At 41.5% G+C, this 18,578-nt stretch overlaps 1 protein-coding gene across 1 annotated transcript in view; it reads right to left on the reverse strand.

Annotated features, from left to right (window-relative positions):
* Positions 1-18,578, reverse strand: part of LOC137501182 (lysosomal acid glucosylceramidase-like) — a 109,104-nt gene that overhangs the window by 20,061 nt on the left and 70,465 nt on the right. The window contains exons 4-7 of the mRNA XM_068228044.1: positions 11,672-11,813; positions 5,844-5,997; positions 2,346-2,506; positions 1,544-1,781 (exon numbers count right to left, since the gene is read on the reverse strand). Of these exons, the coding sequence (XP_068084145.1) occupies positions 1,544-1,781; positions 2,346-2,506; positions 5,844-5,997; positions 11,672-11,813 (695 nt within the window). The remainder of the gene's footprint in view (positions 1-1,543; positions 1,782-2,345; positions 2,507-5,843; positions 5,998-11,671; positions 11,814-18,578) is intronic.

Raw genomic sequence — 18,578 nt, forward strand, 5'->3', positions numbered from 1 at the left:
TCAGTCAGTTCCTTGAGGCGCATAGCATACAGCGAATGGTGTGGCCGCCATATTCTACGGACATGAACTGTGTTGAACGAACATGCATGGCGTGAATTGAAGAGAGCAATGGCCTATCATCCTAATCCTAATGGTAACATTCAGCAGCTTGTTGAGCTGCTATCCAAGAGTAGAAGAGTAGGCATCAAAACAAGTTGGAATCTTTGGTACTGATTGTGAGTATGTCTCGTCATGCGTTTTTGCATAGCTGATTCCATGTTGTTTTTCTTTTTATATACCCTTCCTAATGTATAATATATGTACGTAATGGAAAGTGCATTAAACCAAAAGATGCAAACCACTTTTTTGAGCACCGAAGTACTTTGAATGATACCGGGAAAGTTGGCCGTGCGGTTAAGGGCGCGCAACTATGAGCTTGCATCCGGGAGATAGTGGGTTCGAACCCAACTGTCGACAGCCCTGAAGATGGTTTTCCGTTTTCACACCAGGCAAATGCTGGAGTTGTACCTTAATTAAGGCCACTGTCAATTCCTTCCCACTTCTAGCTCTTTCCTATCACATCGTCGTCAGAAGACCTATCTGTGTCGGTACGACGTAAAGCAGATATAAATAGTTGTTTAAACACTAAACAGTCTATTCTTTAGGGCCTCGTTTTTGCATGTCCTCCTGCCTGGACGTCAGTCCCTGCGATAGCATATTCATAAATCCCTGGCTTTGAATATATGGAACTATCTACCACTGAACAAATTGAATTATGTTCAAACATGCCTCATGGTGTCTGCTGAGCATATGTCTAGGGCAGAGGTGGTTTACACGCCATTGATTCTTCTTCTTGACCATTTACCAATTTCCTGGAAGTAGAAACTAGTATCACCTTGGCCCATGTTTACGGCCGGATGCCCTTCCTGACGCCAACCCTATGTGGAGGGATGTGTTCACTATTGTGTGTGGTAATGTGTAGTGTTGATATGTACATAGGTGAAGATACTCCACATGCAATTGATCTGTTAAAAACTGTACGAGAGATGTCACGTAACTTCTATCATCAGTGTTGTGTAAATCTTTTGTTCTAGTTTGTCACAAACTGATTATGTTATTCTTCTTGTACAGGACGTACAGATATAGGTCGTGATCAACAGCTGTAACAATTACAGTAGGGGGTAAATCGACCGTCTAACTCATAATTTTCACCTCAAAGTGAAATTACAGATACATTTCTTAATTTACCAAACAAGTACCACGACCTTAGGTAAGAACGTAAAACGTATTTAAGAAAACGTAGGACGTTCTTATGAATATTTCCAGTGATACTGAAGTCCTAATGATTTCTAAGAATATCTTAACGTTTGTTTATCATTAGATCTGGGATGAAAATTTTTCCTTAGTCAATCCCAGATCACTTCACGACGGCCGTTGATATACTCCGTACACACTAATATATTTCCAACATTTTACCATTGTAACAGTATGCAGTGTGTATGATAAAACTTGCCTCTTGACCAACATGACTATTTTCATAATGGACAACAATTCTGTTACTTACTTGGTTAGGCCAGAAGGGCAAGAGTACTCGGTTATCCTCCATTGCCAATATCCTCAGTTTTCCAAAACCTCTCTTGGCAAGTGTGGGCCCTAGGTTTCTCGTGAGCCACTGATACTGTTCTTGTGGACTCCAGCCCATAGTGTAGTTCCCAAAACTCATCAGGTATCCAATCGACGGTTCATTCTGCATTGATACACTCCAGAAGTAGATCCCTGATTTGTAATAATTCTTAAGAAACCTGTACAAACACAGAAAAATACACCTTTGAAATCGAGACTTTATTACGAGTTTAGTGAGATATGGTATCAATAATCGAAATTCGAGAGCCATGCCATTCTCTGTGGCCCGGGTTCGATTCCCGGTACTGCCAGAGATTTAAGAATGGCAGGAGGGCTGGTATATGGCTAAAGTGGTGTGCTCTGAAAAGAGCTGCAACACCTCGGGATGAGAGCACGAATTTACTTACATTTTTAAGATGAAGAAAATATGATCGTAATGAAAAGGAAATAATTCGTCGTACGTTAAAGATTAATAGATGAAGGAGCGGAGGAACAACGAAAGGCAGGGAAAGCCCGGAAATCCAATATCGTCAGGGCTGGAGATACCAAGATCTGATGAAGTGAAGTCAGACAGGAAAAGCGAGACGAACATGACTTAATTGGAAACATATGCCAGATGTAACTGTGGCTCCAGGTTACTCACGCACGTCTCTCACAAGTTGTAAGATCCTGGGAAGAGACGTACTTGATAATTAGTGACATTTTATCTAGTTCATTAGTATTTATAAGCAAATACTGTTTACTTGACATAATACTCAGCCCAGGACTGGTAGTAAATGGGATTCAGGCGGTTGAATCCGTCCTTCCCATTCGAAAACTTCATCCATTCCGGAGCCGTCCATGGACACGCTTGTAGCAATAACGTCTGGTAGCTGATGGACCGTGCTCGCTTGATGACAGGAATCTGAAACAGTGACATTTTGTGTTACTTCCAAGTAGAGTGTGCTGTGAAAAATATACAGGGTGGTCGGAAGAAACGTGTATGAACGCTAGAATGTTGGTCATACTGATAAATAATTTGAAAAAATAATTCGATATTTTGCACCGTTGTCTTTTCATCAGATGCTGAAGTTAGCCAATCAAATCGCTTCGCGGGCGAATTCAAATGAGTTTTACGAGCCGGTGTTGCTAAATTTGAATGTGGCTTAAGATTGGCTGAGAACACTAATCGTTTCGCCAAGGATGAGATTTGGCCACGGAACTCGGAACTGACAGGATGGCACCCTAGCAAGTACGCTATGGTGACATCGGCTGAAACCCACGGAATGTTTGTGTTCAGATTTCTCTCAAGCCAGTCTTAAGCCATGTGCAGATTTTGCAAACAGCGCCTCGCAAAGCCCATTAATTCGCGATCTGATTGGTTAACTTCAGCAGCTGATAAAATGAGAACGTCATGAGATTTCGAATTATTTTCTTGGAACATTTATTTATCAGTATTACCAACTCTCTAAAGCTCATGTGCCCAGTTCACGTTGTTTCCGACCACTCTGTATAGCATTCCATTACGACTTCTGTATCAAAGTCTTATTAGATTTAGGTCCATATTAGGGACCTAACACCAATGTAACCTCCAGTACCATGTGGTTATTAGTGTAGAAAATACCGTAACGTGGATTATTGTAGAGTTTATTAGAGAGAGAGAGAGAGAGAGAGAGAGAGAGAGAGGTTAGTTTTAATTAGGCTTAATTAACTGCTTATTTATTTAGGGTGGATAGAAGACTGGCGGTAATCTTTTATACATACTTAACAAATACTTTTAACTAACTTATTCAGTTTGTTTAATTTCCAATGGAATATACACTAACATTTGTAAAAATTGAAACACCGTGAAAGAATTGCCCGAATGAATCCAAACTCGGTGGATGTGTTGAACAGTGCACCAGTAACAAGTTATAAGGGTTTCTTCTTTTTTTTTTTTTTTTTGCGTCGCGCCGACACAGATAGGTCTTATGGCGACGATGGGATAGGAACGGCTTAGGAATTGGAAGGAAGCGGCCGTGGCCTTAATTAAGGTTCAGCCCCGGCATTTGCCTGGTGTGAAAATGGGAAACCATGGAAAACCATCTTCAGAGCTGCCGACAGTAGGGCTCGAACCCACTATCTCCCGATTGCTGGATACTGGCCGCACTTAAGCGACTGCAGCTATCGAGCTCGGTATATTAGGATTGTAGAGAGATGGGGAATACGTAGATCCAGCAGGTAAATTTCTTGTGTGACAAGGTCAATGTTACGCCGAGCTTAGTTATTGAAGAGCTGTCAGACAAGGTGGAAACGTGAATGTAAGTGCAAGTATGCCTCGTCGACGTCAAAGTGCGCAATATCATCAGCATGTGAGTTCAAACGGGGCCGAATGAATCTGCCTCCGGGAAGCGGGTTTGTCATACCATGACATTTCGGCTCGTATAGGGCATGTTGCTACGATGCAGCGGATAGAAAAGGGCCGCACGCAGCGATGAGCGGGTATTGGACCACGCAATATGACCACAGCACGGGATGACCGCAATCTTGTCCGCATGGATGTAACGGATCGTTCAGCTTCATAAACAGTGTTGGCTTGACGCTGGAGCATTGCAACTGGGGTGAACCTGTCTGCATCGGCGGTTCGAAGCCGTCTGCTGCGGATTGGACTGGTTGCACACAAACCATTGCGCCGGCTTCCATTTTTCTGAAACCGTAAAAGCCTCAGACTGCAACAGCCACGCGAATGCCGCAACTGGCGTGCTGAGTGGCAAAATGTAGCGTTTTCAGACGAGTCCACCTTCAGCCTGTCCTACAGCGATGGCCGCGTACGTGTTCCACGCTACCACTGTGAGTGCAATCTGGCAGCTTGCCCTGTTGAGCGGCATAGCGCAGAAACACAAAGTGTGATGGTTTGGAGCACCATTGCGGATAACAACCGATCTTGGGTCCTACGTATTGAGGGCAATCTGAACAACATGAGGACGGTTTGTCCCTCCTTTAGGAAACTCCACATGCCATATTTCAGCAGGACAAAGCCCGACCACATGTGGCGAGGAATGTGCAAGCCTTCTTCGAAGAACTGCGGGTACTATTGCTTCTCTTACCTGTACGTTCACCTGACATGTCCATCCAATATATCTGGCATATTGTTGGTCGGCAACTTGTTTGCCACGGTCCCCCAGTAATCAGTGTCTATGACTTATGGACTCGCCTACGAAGTGCGTTTAGGAGGATTCACCAGGAATATATCCAGAACCTCATTCATTCCACACCATGAGGGTTGGAGGCTCTAATTGCAGTGCGTTGAGGCGGCAAGGATCATTTCAGTCATCTGTTTCCTTCTTGGTGTTGCAAATTTCATAAACGTTAATGTATAATGATTGAGATAGCAGATGAGTGATTAGTGATACGCAACTGAATTACACTTCGACTATAAATATATTAGCACACATTATCTTATGGGAAGTCATCCGCTTCGAGATCAATAAAGTACACTATTGTAGACATCGTTGAAAGCGCCACAAAGCGTCCAGCTCGCATCGTTGTTTCCTGGGGAATATAGAAAATGTAACTGTAGGAGGTGCGAGAAGTATAAATCTATGAATAGAAATGTGGGATAGAATTCAGGACGATCATATTTGTATAGAATAGTGATAAGTTTCCGAAATATAGCCTGATACAATTAATCATAGAAGGCAAGATTGAAAGGAAACATGGACATGGGTAGTGAAAGTTTTCTTGGAGAGGAAGCTCCGGCAGTGGTTCGAGATCTACGATGAGGCTACCATGATACGGAACGCACAAAATAGTGATGACTAATATTTAATAATGGTTGCCAAACTTTCGTGAAATGAAGAGGAAGAAGATATTTTTTCTTTACAATTCCGCTTTACGTCGCACCGAAACGGACGATGGGATAGGAAACTGCTAGGGGTGGGAAGGAATCGGCCGTGGCCTTAATTAAGGTACAGCCCCAAAATTTTCCTGGTGTGAAATTGGGAAACCGCGGAAAACCATCTTGATGACTGCCGACTGTGGGTTCAAACTCACTATCTGCCGAATTAAAGCTGAGAACTTCTCGACCCTAACCGCACAGCCAACTCGCTCGGTCCGTAACCACATTCTCTCCCTCAGGAGTACTTTTACAAGTTGTGTCGGTGAAGAAAGGCCTACCATAGGTAATTTCATTTTAAATTCATATTTGAGTGGATGCCTTTCTCTCTGGCGCCAATCATTTTATTTTCCGTTTCGTACAGTCACAACAGATAGGGATATATTACCTTGTACTGATGATCCTCTTCAGCCAAACTGAAATACGTGAGCTTGGTGTCGTTTGCTAAATCATCGTATGTGTAGAAGCGAGTGGAGAAGTCTGTTCCAGCCATCGGAACTCGCAGAAGAGAATAGCGTGCACCTTCTCGTCCGAAGTACGACCTGAAACAGTGGGAGAACATAAAAATTAAATCAAAATCAAAATAAATTTATTCGCAAATGAGGTGTCTACCTCGGTGGCAAATGATAAACAGAAATACATTATTATTAAGCACTACATTTTAATTTTTTTAAAAGAAGAAAATTTCCTAAAATACAATACTATACAATTTACACTATCAATTTTCTATTGAACACACAGCTCACCCTTAATAAATTTGTATTATGTACAACATTTTACTCATATCTTCTGCACTTACATTATCAACTCGTATGTATGTCTTAGCTGACAGGACGTAGTGTTTACAGTGCACCATGTCTTCTGGTATGGGCTAGAGCAATTTTGTTACTTTCATTGATCTGTCTCTGTCTTATCCTTGGTTTTGAGAATATGAAAGTGACAGAGGTATGAGCGATGATAGTAATGCCATTCTTTCTGCAGCCAGTCCCTGCTGTGAACGGTGTGAAAATGTTGCTCATAGGGTCGGTTGATGCATGCATTTCAGTGGGCTTGGCAGACTGATATATGATAGCAACTTCTGAAGCAGTGAGGAAAGCAACGGGAAACTAGCTCACTCCTCATTTTCCCCAATACGCCTCTTCAGTGACGCCTAGGCCATCTATGACTGTTGATGGCGGAGCTGTTGAGGATCCAACCAGCCTTAGGGCTGAAGACTGGACATACACATGCAGTATGTATAGTCACTTCAAATGATACTACAGAACTGCTATAAGATTTAAATTGACATTACTTAAAAAAACCCAATTTTGATACTTAACATGCATAATGACCTGCTGCTACTCAACCAGCGCCCCTACATCTACTGAAGCAAGGGATGTTCCACATTACCAACGTTCTTCGTAATAAATGTGTGGCATTTAAATGCAGAGCGGAAAAGGTTACGGTAGTCCACCATGCTGCTTTTGACGGCATATCCAAGTGCACAGTCATCCATGAATGTAATTGTATAAACAAGGTATGTTTAAAAGTTACGGCGAATGGCCGATGTTGTGTGTGCATGCGTTTTTAATAATATGTTTTATGTCGCGCCGACACAGATTTTATGGCGACGATGTGGTAGGGAAGAGCTAGGAATTGGAAGGAAGCGACCGTGGCCTTAGTTAAAGTACAGTACTTCCCCAGCATTTTACTGATGTGAAAATGGGAAGCCACGGAAAATCATCTCCAGGGCTGCCGACAATGAGGATCAAACTCACTAACTCCCGAATGCAAACTGATAGCTACGTGACCCAAACCGGACAACCACTTTCTCGGTGCATGTGTGTGTGTGTATGTGTGTGTGTGTGTGTGTATGTGTGTGAATAGAGGAACATCTCGAGAAGCGTCACGTGGCGTTGAACACATGGAGCTGAAGCAGGTTAGTCTGCTGCGACCGGTCGAACATAGTGCGTGTAAATACTCGTGTCATAGTGCTATGGAACAACGCATAAACATAAAGTTCTGTTACAAATTGGGAAAACGGTGACGGAGATGCATGCGATGTTGGTACAGGTGTACGGAGCAGAAGCCGTAAGCAGAAAATTTGTTTACGATTGGTTCAAACGCTTTTGGGATGGACAGGAAACTCTTGATGATGCGCCAGTCCGGCTCGAACGTCAATAAGCAGAAGTGCAGAAAACATCGAGCAAGCGCGACACACGCTGGTACAAAATCGGCGACGATCTCTGAGAAGGATATCAGTGGAATTAGGGATTAGCCAGGACAGTGTGAACGCCATCACTCACAACAGTTTGGGTAACCAGATCCGTTCTGCATTTGTGGCGCGCACATTGACAGACGAGCAGAAGGTGACACGGATGGAAATTGTTAGAGATTTGATTGACACGTGTGACTAAGATCCATCTTTTCTGAAAAACATCATCACAGGCGATGAGAGCTGGTACTACCAGTTCGATCCGGGCAAGGCCGTACCGAGGAGTAAGGTTACGGCGGTTCAAACCCCTTCCCAAATAAAAGTGAACTTGACAATTTTAAACAACATATACGGGTTCTGAAATACAATCAATTAGCAATATTACAAAAAACAAGCATTTGCAGAATGATTAATTGCACTTAACCTATAAAATCTGTGCCGTCTTTAAATGTTTCTTTATGGAATATAGTTAACAAAGCTACTGAAAAAATAAAGGGAATTTTTAATTTTTGGTGTGTGATATGCGGGTTGTTTTTATGTTCTTAATAAATTTTATATCATAAAATCAATTTCAATAAACATAATACAGAAATATGTTCATGTAATCGATCCGCTAGAAGGTTAAAAATGAATAAAACCTTTAAATATTGTAATACCTACAGTGAAGCATATTGTTATCTCCATTTTTAAACAAACAACAGAAATCTTTGTGTAGCGCTGCACGCACATGTTAAAGCGTGTCCTGCGGACCAGAAGGCTGTGAATTTACCTTTCTACTTTACCCGTTGAGTTGTAAAACATACTGTTCTAAAACTGTTTTAAACTTTTTATTTCTGTGAAATGTATTTGAAAATAAAACATATGTTTATTACTATAGTTAAGCTTCAAAAGATTATTTTTATTTTATTGTTATTTTTTAAAACTCCCATCAACCACCAGATTATTCCTGAACCCTTGTCCTTTTATCCGGGGATCAAGCGACAGTCAATGACAGTGTTCATTGGGTTCTCGGATCTGGCCCCTGCAAATTATTTCTTGTTTTTTTTTGCCTCAAGGGAATCCTGAAAGACATACATTGTGCTCACATACCGAATATCCAAAGACATGTGACATCAGTGTTTCGATCGATTCCAAAAGACACCTTCGCTGACAGTTTCCAGCAGGTACTGTGGCCAATGAAGAGTGCTTTGGTGGCGTTGCCTCATCTTATCATACCCAAGAGACACATATTTCATTCGTTGTAGTTTCATACAACGTGAGTCAGGTTCCCCCTTTCGAGGAAGTGAATCCTACTCTCCTCTACTCTATATTCTGTACAAATATCTCTCGAAAACGATTAGTTAGATGCAAATAAGTTAATCGTTATCAATTTGAGTTTCATTTATTGAAAGACCTATCTATGTTCAGGGGCTGCCTGAGATGCACATAAATTAATAGTTATCAATTTGAGTTTCATTTATTGAAAGATCTATTTATGTTCAGGGGCTGGCTGAGATGCAAATAAATTGATCGTTATCGATTTGAGTTTCATTTATTGAAAGACATGTTTATGTTCAGGGGCTGCCTGGCCGAGGCGGTAAAGGCGTAATCGGTTCGCCCGGAAGGACATGGGTTTGAATCCCCGTCAGGAAGTCGTAAAATTTAAGAAATGAGATTTCCACTTCCGGAGGTGCATATGACCATGAGGTTCACTCAGCCTGCACCAAAAATGAGTACCAGGTTAATTCTTAGGGGCAAAGGCGGCCGGGCGTAGAGCTAACCACTCTACTCATCATGTGCCGAGGTTAACAATAGTGGAAGCCTTTACATTCCACTCCTCCAAGGGCATTCATGGCCTGTACGGAGGTGACTTTGCTTTGCTATTTATGTTCATTTGATTTTCCCAAAAGGAAATGTCACAATTCTTTGGGATAAGAAGATGAGAATGCGAGTACAGATTCTTTCGTTGTTCCCCTTTTAGCAGTCTCCGAATAGCCAGCCCTGTGGTGTAGGCTCTAGGTTAGTTTTCCAGCCAGTTGAAGCATTTCAATAAATTGTGGACTGAGGGGTGGAATGGAGTTCACTCGATACGCGATTTTCTCACGCTCTTAGTTACAGGAAGAAAGCGCACAGTGAGATGACTCCTGTGATCTAGTATACATAGACCAGCGGTTTCCAAATGGCGGTCCACGAAGGCTTTAAAATATATATTTTAAGAAATATGAATAAAATTAAAAAAATCACAGCTAGGACAAAAATGTATTAATTGTTATACCCTTTATAGACCCACGCCAGAACTAATTCATTCTTTAACATTGTTTTCTTTTTTTAAGTATTCAATTGGTGTCAATATATTATTTTTATTTTAAAAATTAAAATACAAACGCCAGTGGAAAATGAGCCCTCACAAATGCCAGTGCTATGCCTTAACCATTTTAAAATGGCTATGGGATCCATACCAAATTTTGAACTCTATACCAACCGTACTGTGGATATTTTATGCAACGTAGCATGTAGTGAATTAAAAAAAAAACTTTTAATTGCGAGAAGAGTAAGAAGCGGCTACAATTCTTCATTCTTCTCTCATTGGTAGTATTGGCTGGTACACAGTGCTGCGCACTCCAATAAATTTTCAGGGAAGTACTCCTGGAAGTACATTGGTCCGACTCATTGGCTGAATGGTCAGCGTTGAGGTCTTCAGTTAAGAGGGTCGCGGATTCGATTCCCGACCGGCTTGGGAATTTTAATCGTATCAGATTAATTCTTCTGGCTCGGGGACTGGGTGTTTGTGTTAGTCCCAACACCTTCATCTTTGTATTCAGACACCACACCACACTACCAACCACCACACAAACACGCAATACTTATTACATACCTCCATACAGGGTTGGCGTCAGGAAGGGCATCCGGCCGTAAAACAAGGCCAAATCCACATTTGCGACACAATTCGCACCCGTGACCCCACAGGTGTGGGGAAAAAGCGGAGACAGAAGAAGACTCCTGGAAATACATTGCTGCGATTTTAGGCTCATTGTTCCCTCCACACTACTCCCACCAAATTGTCCCCCTGTGGGTGGGGGCGATAGAATAACACCCACGGTATCCCCTGCCTGTCGTAAGAGGCGACTAAAAGGGGCCCTAGGGGCTCTGAACTTTGGAGCGTGGGATGGCGACCACGGGGCCCTTAGCTGAGTCCTGGCATTGCTTTCACTTACTTGTGTCAGGCTCCTCACATTCATCTATCCTATCCGACCTCCCTTGGTCAACTCTTGTTCTTTTCCGACCCCGACGGTATTGCGTATGGCGGCCTAGGGAGTCTTTCATTTTCACGCCCTTCGTGGCCCTTGTCTTCCTTTGGCCGATACCTTCATTTCTCGAAGTGTCGGACCCCTTCCATTTTCCCCTCTGATTAGTGTTATATAGAGGATGGTTGCCCAGTTGTACTTCCTCTTAAAACAATCACCACCACCACCACCACCACCACCACCACCACCACCACCAAATTGTTCTTCTTTAAGTTTTGTTTTGCTTACAATATTAATTTCAGTTTGTCTTTAGGTATTGTTCTTCCTTTTTGCCATTTGTCAAATATTAATTCAAGTGAACTGATGTTGGGTGCTCTTCGTCCAAGTGTAATTGTCCTGGGTATAATAGCATTTGTTAAATTTCACTCTTTTATGCAATTGTCAAATAGTGTTTCAAGCAATTAAAATTATTAAACCTTCATTTCAATTGAACTATGCATATTATTTCATACTCTGTTCTATTTGCGGAATTTTACGAAAATTGGCCTATTATTACAGTGCGGCCCGCGATCATGCCTAAGGTTTCCAATGTGGCCCTCGAGCACTTACTAATTGGAAACCCCTGACATAGACGAACACGGGTTGCCATGGTTATAATAACTTCGGGAAATATATATCAATGTTCAAAGTTTGACAATCCCTGCACTAAATGCTGGATTTACAAAGCAGATATTGTTTACATATTCTTATTATGAGGCTTCCGTCCCCGGTTTAGGTAATAGATGAAAGGTTACTTACCGGAGCAGGAAATTTCGAGTCTTCTCACTCAGAGACATGATGTTCAGAGCAGCCGCATCGGTGACGGCGCCTCCGAATCCCAGCACCTTCTGATACTGAGTGTTGTGATCCACTTCGAAGAAAGCCATGTCGTTTGTTGTATCTGTCAAAAGTTGCTTCATCAACTTTAAATCTCATAGCATTAACACTTAATCTGGTGGACATACGGTTCATAAAGGAAACAAGTTCTTAAATTTAAGCATTGTGGTAATTGAATATTAATTATACCATTATTTCTATCAAACTTATTTAAAATGTATTCGTCTATGGAACAACAACATTGACAGAAACCTGTCGTAAAGGATGAACAACAAGGGAGAGAAAAACCTGCAATAAAGCTAGGCAGTACCAGGTGTTGGGTTAGACACTCGCGCACTACCCGTGCAACAGATCCTTGCACCAACATTAATAACTACAGGACGTCATCTATGCATGTAAACACAGTTCAAAACACAGAACATACTTTCACACGAGATTTAATTCTCCAGACATCTACAAACCACAAACAATCACACCATTTTCTTTTTACACACTCCCAGAGTTCTCCATTTCCAAAGAGTACATAACCAAGTTCAAGGAAGTAAACAACACAAAGAACACACATTACTGGTTTCTCACACCAGGTTCAGTGGTTCTCATGGTAGAGTGCTGACTTTCTGAGCCCAAGTTGGTAGATTTGATCCCAGATCAGTACGATGGTATTTGAAGTTGTTCAAATGCGTCAGCTTCGTATCAGTTTATTCTTCTTCTTATGCATGATTAATCGCACTTAATGTGGGATCGCTGATGAGGATATTCCTCCCCCGTGTTGCTCTGTCCTGAACAGTCGTCTCCAGACAGTAGCGGCAATTGGCAATTAGAAGTGGTGGGAGGGGGGAGACTAAACATTTTTAGACAACACCCGTGTTTAAGGGATAAGGTGGAGAGAGGGGTACAAAAAAAACGGAAAAAAGAAAAAAGAAAAGATACAAAATGGTAAATTTTGTGAGCGAATTTCCACGGAGAGGAAAGGTTCAGTCTACCAACTTAATTGCGGTAATAATAGTTTTTGAGGTTTTGATCCAATACCATACAATAAAACGTTCACCAAAGGAACAATAATTACGTATGTATTATAATTAAATAGAAGTACGGCGTGAATATACAATTAAATATTATTTAGTATTTGACTACATACAAAGACACTAGATAGAACTACAGACACAGTGACTGAGCAAGATTCGCCGACTGACGAATACGCGCAGCAAGCGGGCGAATTATACCTCCGTGTTCATTACTTTGGCAAAAATATACCCCTGCTACCCTTCCTCACAGCACACGTTGCTGCGCGAGTCTCCACTACTTGTTGTGGCGCTGTAGGAATCTGTTAGTCGCAAGGTCTGTCTAGGGAGGTCTGGTCACGCTACCACAATCCTTTGCGGTGGCGGCCATATTGGGTCTTAAATATCGTCGTTATGTGGGCGTGCCCGATGTAATTATGTGAGTTATTACTTGTATTTTGAAGGAGAATGGAATACTGTACCGCACCAAATTGTCAAAATAAGACAACTGACGGAATTAGTGTTTTTCGCTTCCCGAGAGATAAGCAAAGGAGAGCTCAATGGGTACAAAACTGTAGGCGTGGCAAATGGCAATCTACAGATAATTCCTTATTGTGCGCGGTTAGTGAAGTTATACATTCGTATTGCAGTATTCCTGAATAATAATATGTTTATATGAACGATGTTTTATATTTATAGGTCTTATTATGTACTTTCTTCTAGCATAATTTTGAAGAATCGCAATTTGAACTAAAGAAGGCAGATGGACGTAAACTACTCAAGTGGAATTCCATCCCAACAATTTTCAACGTTCCTAAACCACCCAAGTCTTTGACATATAATAGGAAACCTCCCAAAGAAAGAGAATTGTCTTTCAAAACAAGCAAGAAACGTATCAGGAAATGTGTAATAGTAGTATTGATGTTTATGAAAATTTTCTGTTCTTGTGTCCGGCCCCATGGCTAAATGGTTAGCGTGCTGGCACAGGGGTTCCGGGTTCGATTCACGGCAAGGTCAGGAATTTTAACCGTAATTGGTTAATTTCTCTGGCCTAACACTTCAAAACAACAATTTGTGTCCAGCTTGCCATCATTACAACAACAATTGTTAATAGCAGTCTTATACGGTACTGTAGTTATTATTTACAGCTATATTTCATTCATCTTAAATCCTCTTTGGAGTACATTATATGGCTGGACAAATACTTAAAGATCACAACACTCGCACTAACCAACTAATGTAATTTAACGTACCGTAGCCTAACATAATATCCTAATGTAATCCCAAAAATAGCCTAACCTAGGTTAACTCAATAGTGACTGAATTTCTATTTCTTATGGAATCTTGTCTACCAACAGCTTTCATTTTCTTAACCATTATTATTATTATTATTATTATTATTATTATTATTATTAGCCTCCGTGGCTCAGACGGCAGCGCGTCGGCCTCTCACCGCTGGATACCGTGGTTCAAATCCCTGTCGTTCCATGTAAGATTTGTGCTGGACAAAGCGGAGGCGGGACAGGTTTTTCTCCGGGTACTCCGGTTTTTCCTGTCATCTTCCATTCCAGCAACACTCTCCATTCTCATTTCATAGCATATATCAGTCATTAATAAATCACTTTGGGAGAGGTGACCCCATCGTACTAATGGCCTATATGCTTCATTCATTCCATCCCTGACCCGGTCAATGACTGGAAAACAGGTTGTAGGTTTTCATTTTCATTATTATTATTATTATTATTATTATTATTATTATTATATGCATGAATGTTAGGACTCAGTTAAGAGCCCCGTGGTCGCCAACCCACGCTCCCTGGTTAGGAGCTCCTGACACCCCTTTCAGTCACACCTTATGACAGGCAGGGGATACCGTGGGTGTTATTCTATTGCCTCCGCCCACAGGGGGAGATCAATTTGGGTTGTGACTACGAGGCCCTTAGCTGAGTCTTTACATTGCTTTCACTTACTTGTGTCAGCTCTCACCCATTCTAGCCCATCCGACCTCCCCTGGTCAACACTTGTTCTTATCCGACCGCGACGGCTTTAGCGCATTCGAGGCCTAGGAAGTTTTTCATTTCCACGCATTGTGGCCTTCATCTTTCTTTTGCCGATACCTTCATTTTACGAAGTGTTGGACCCCTTCCATTTGTTTTCTTCTGATTAGTGTTTATAGAGGATGGTTGCCCAGTTGTACTTCCTCTTGAAACAATAATCACCACCACCACTTTGTACTATATAGCTGCATGGGTTATCAATAAACTAGTTAAGAGTAGCTAAGAACATCACTCTTGTTGCACATGTGCAGAGTATTTTTGCCTTAGAACCCAAAGAAATACCACAAGAATGGATAACAACAGTTACCATACATAATTTAATGCACTCAACTCAAGAGGCATTCAGTGCTTGTCAACATACTGGAGTAACCTTTTAGAAACGCAGTATCGGTAATTACTTCTTAATAAAGAAAACCCTGAAGGTAATTTATTACAACTGTCTTTTATTATTTTAAGTACAATACTTCAAGTTCAGTATTTCATGTACCGGTAATCATAATATGACAGAGGTACTGTACATATTTCTATGTTTCTGTCAAACAGATGATATTAATAAGAAACACAGTAAGACAAAGTTGTAAGGAAGTAAAAGAGTAGGACATGAGCTTTTCTGTTGATTTTTGTTTCTCATTCAGGCGCTGTTAATTATCTTCCTATTCAAATAGCTGTGAACGTATTCATATCATGTGAGCGTTATACGGTTATATATACATGACCAGTAGATGCCCAATTAAATTCTTTATGAAAAATAGTTCGTATTTTGTTTTTATTTCAATGTATGGCATCGAAATCCTGTAAATTCGAATACACTTGCCTTTGGTTACGCTCGCTTACAGACCCAATATGGCGGCTCCACAAGAAGCATTCGTGACTTGACCTCCCTAGACCGACCTTGGTTAGTCGCAACGAACGACATTTTGTATGTCCGCTAAGTATTTTTCTTAATAATTAAAGAAATTAAAGGATGATAATAATAATAATAATAATAATAATAATAATAATAATAATAATAATAATAATAATGTTTGCCGCTTCCTTCCCACTCCTAGCCCTTCCTTGTCCCATCGTCGCCATAAGACCTATCTGTGTCGGTGCGACGTAAAGCAAATAGCAAAAAAAATATTTGCTTTACGTTTCATTATCTACTTTTACGGTTTTCGGAGACGCCGAGGTGCCGGAATTTAGTCCCGCAAGAGTTCTTTTACGAGCCAGTAAATCTACCGACACGAGGCTGACGTAGGCTATCTGAGCACCTTCAAATACTACCGGACTGAGCCAGGATCGAACCCGCCAGGTTGGGGTCAGAAGTTCAGCGCCTTAACCGTCTGAACTACGCAGCCCGGCTAGCACATAAGACAACAGGGTTTGTACACTTAAAAAAAAAAATCTGGTTTCAGGTGGCTAAAATGGAATTAAAATGTAATGTTTTCTCCACAATCTGTGTTTGGGGGGGGGACCGGGGGGGGGGGCAATTTGTCTAATCACCACCACTGCCTCCACAAGCTCCCGCTATTTCGTGCTTTTTCTTGAATGCTCTCCATCTACCGCCTTCGGGGTCGTTCTCGACTCTTTTCCGTGGTGGAAGCATTTAAATATTCTTATTCTCCACATAATTTTGATATCATCTCATGGCGTGGCCATACCCTCTGAGCCCAACTTCTCTGACTTTCTTAGAAACTTGCACGACCTTAATTTTTCTCCTAATCTCTTCATTTCTCACTTGATCCAACCTTGCGTGTTCACTTGCCCACCGCAGAATTTACATTTCTGCCACGACCCGTTTTCCCGCCCATATTCTCTTTTATATGTCAAGTGTTTGGGCCATATATCATTGCTGGTCTCAACACGTCTTTGTGTACCTTCCTGAGAATTCCTCAATGGAATTTTTACAAAAAAACACACACAAACAAAAAAAACAAGCAAAAAAACCTGATTGACTATAAACAAGTGAAAGTCGACTCAGTGGCTGATTCTTTTGAACATCCATAAAGAAATAATTTGTATAACCAACACATTTCTCGTATCTATTTTCTAAGAAGCCTACGCTACTGGTATCTTCTCTTTATATCGGTGCATTTACCAGAAAATAACTCTTTCAGGACAAAAAGAGTTGGATTTTAGATTGTAATCTGAACACACCGTTTGCTGTAAAATTGTTGAGCTTGTTCATATTGTTTTGGCCTGTGTTGAAATGTAAAGATTTTGTAGTGTACTGCAATCTGAATATCAGCATAATTCACTTGTATCAGTGTCCTTATAATGGCATTCATGCATGCGGACACCACACACGCACCAGCATTTTAATGAAATGAAATGGCGTATGGATTTTAGTGCCGGGAGTGTCCGAGGACATATTCGGCTCGCCAGGTGCAAGTCTTTCGATTTGATGCCCCTAGGCGACCCGCGCGTCGGGATGAGGATGAAATGATGATGAAGACGACACATACACCCAGCCCCCGTACCAGCGAAATTAACCAATGATGGTTAAAATTTCCGACCCTTCCAGGAATCGAACCCGGGACCCCTGTGACCAAAGGCCAGCACGCTAACCATTTAGCCATGGAGCCGGACAGCACTTTAATTATGTTCTATTATCATTTTGTAATTATAACCCTTCCCACCCCAATTATCGATCCTCGGTACGCTACTGGTATCTTCCCTTTATATCGGTGCATTTACCAGACAATAACACTTTCAGGACAAAATTTTCGGCACTTCTGATATTTCGGTCAGTTTGAATAAACTATAAAAATTATTCCGTGAACAAGGTTGTAGAATTTTTGTTTTAAAGTAAACCTTCCTTGTCCAGTTTCCATTTTTCCCAGTTTCGATTTTGTAGAGGCAGTGTTGCTAAATATGCACGTAGCTTAAGATCTTCTTGAGAGCACCAGTCGAAGAAAAAACTTGCCTAGGCGAGGAATTTGAATACGGACCTCCGAGCTGACAGGATCACGCCATGGCTAGTACGCTTCGGTGACACCGCTTCAACATACGGCTCTCTTTAAAAATGTTGCTTTTATCTTCTCCACATCCTTAAAGTTTCTTACTGACAGGTGCTGCCAGATACTAGAGATGCTGTTGGTTATTACAGGTGTTATTTTCACTCTGAATAACTTCAACCCTGTCTAAAGAGAGATTTTACGTAAATATTTGATGTAATTAATAGCTACGAGGGTCGAATCAAAGTCATGGCAACTATTTTTTCTCGCGAACAGGAGACAACACGGACAATCTAAGATATACATTTGGAAATATAGGGCATGTACTTATTCATAATGCCTAAAGACAAATTCTGACTTCAGGGGATTCTCGTAGGAAAGTGACAGAACACAGGCCATTGGTAAACATTGTTTTGTTATGGTATAGACAGCAAATACACAAGACTACGTACAAAGGACAGGTCTCCAGTGGTTACATACCTTCGAAATAATCATCCAAGGTTTCCACTGTGCGTTCCAGCGGTGGGGCAGGCGCTGAATACCATTCGCTACATGAGTATCACTGAGTGACACCTCTCTCCGAAATGCTGTTACGATGTCCTCTTTGTTAGCAAACCATTTTCCACGTAGCCTAATAGCATGCACACCTAATGCTTCCCGCAGCTCTGCATGCCATTGGCGTGCATTTCTGCCGCGGAGAACTGCTATTTTAATATACGATCGTTGCTCCTGCTTGTTGACCTCCATTTTGTGACGCTCTCACACACTGAACTTGGGGGCATGCTTAGACCCACACTGTTGTTTGCATACACCATCTAGTGGCATCGTACGC

The sequence above is a fragment of the Anabrus simplex genome, chromosome 6 (assembly GCF_040414725.1).
Source record: "Anabrus simplex isolate iqAnaSimp1 chromosome 6, ASM4041472v1, whole genome shotgun sequence".
Lineage (NCBI taxonomy): Eukaryota > Metazoa > Arthropoda > Insecta > Orthoptera > Tettigoniidae > Anabrus > Anabrus simplex.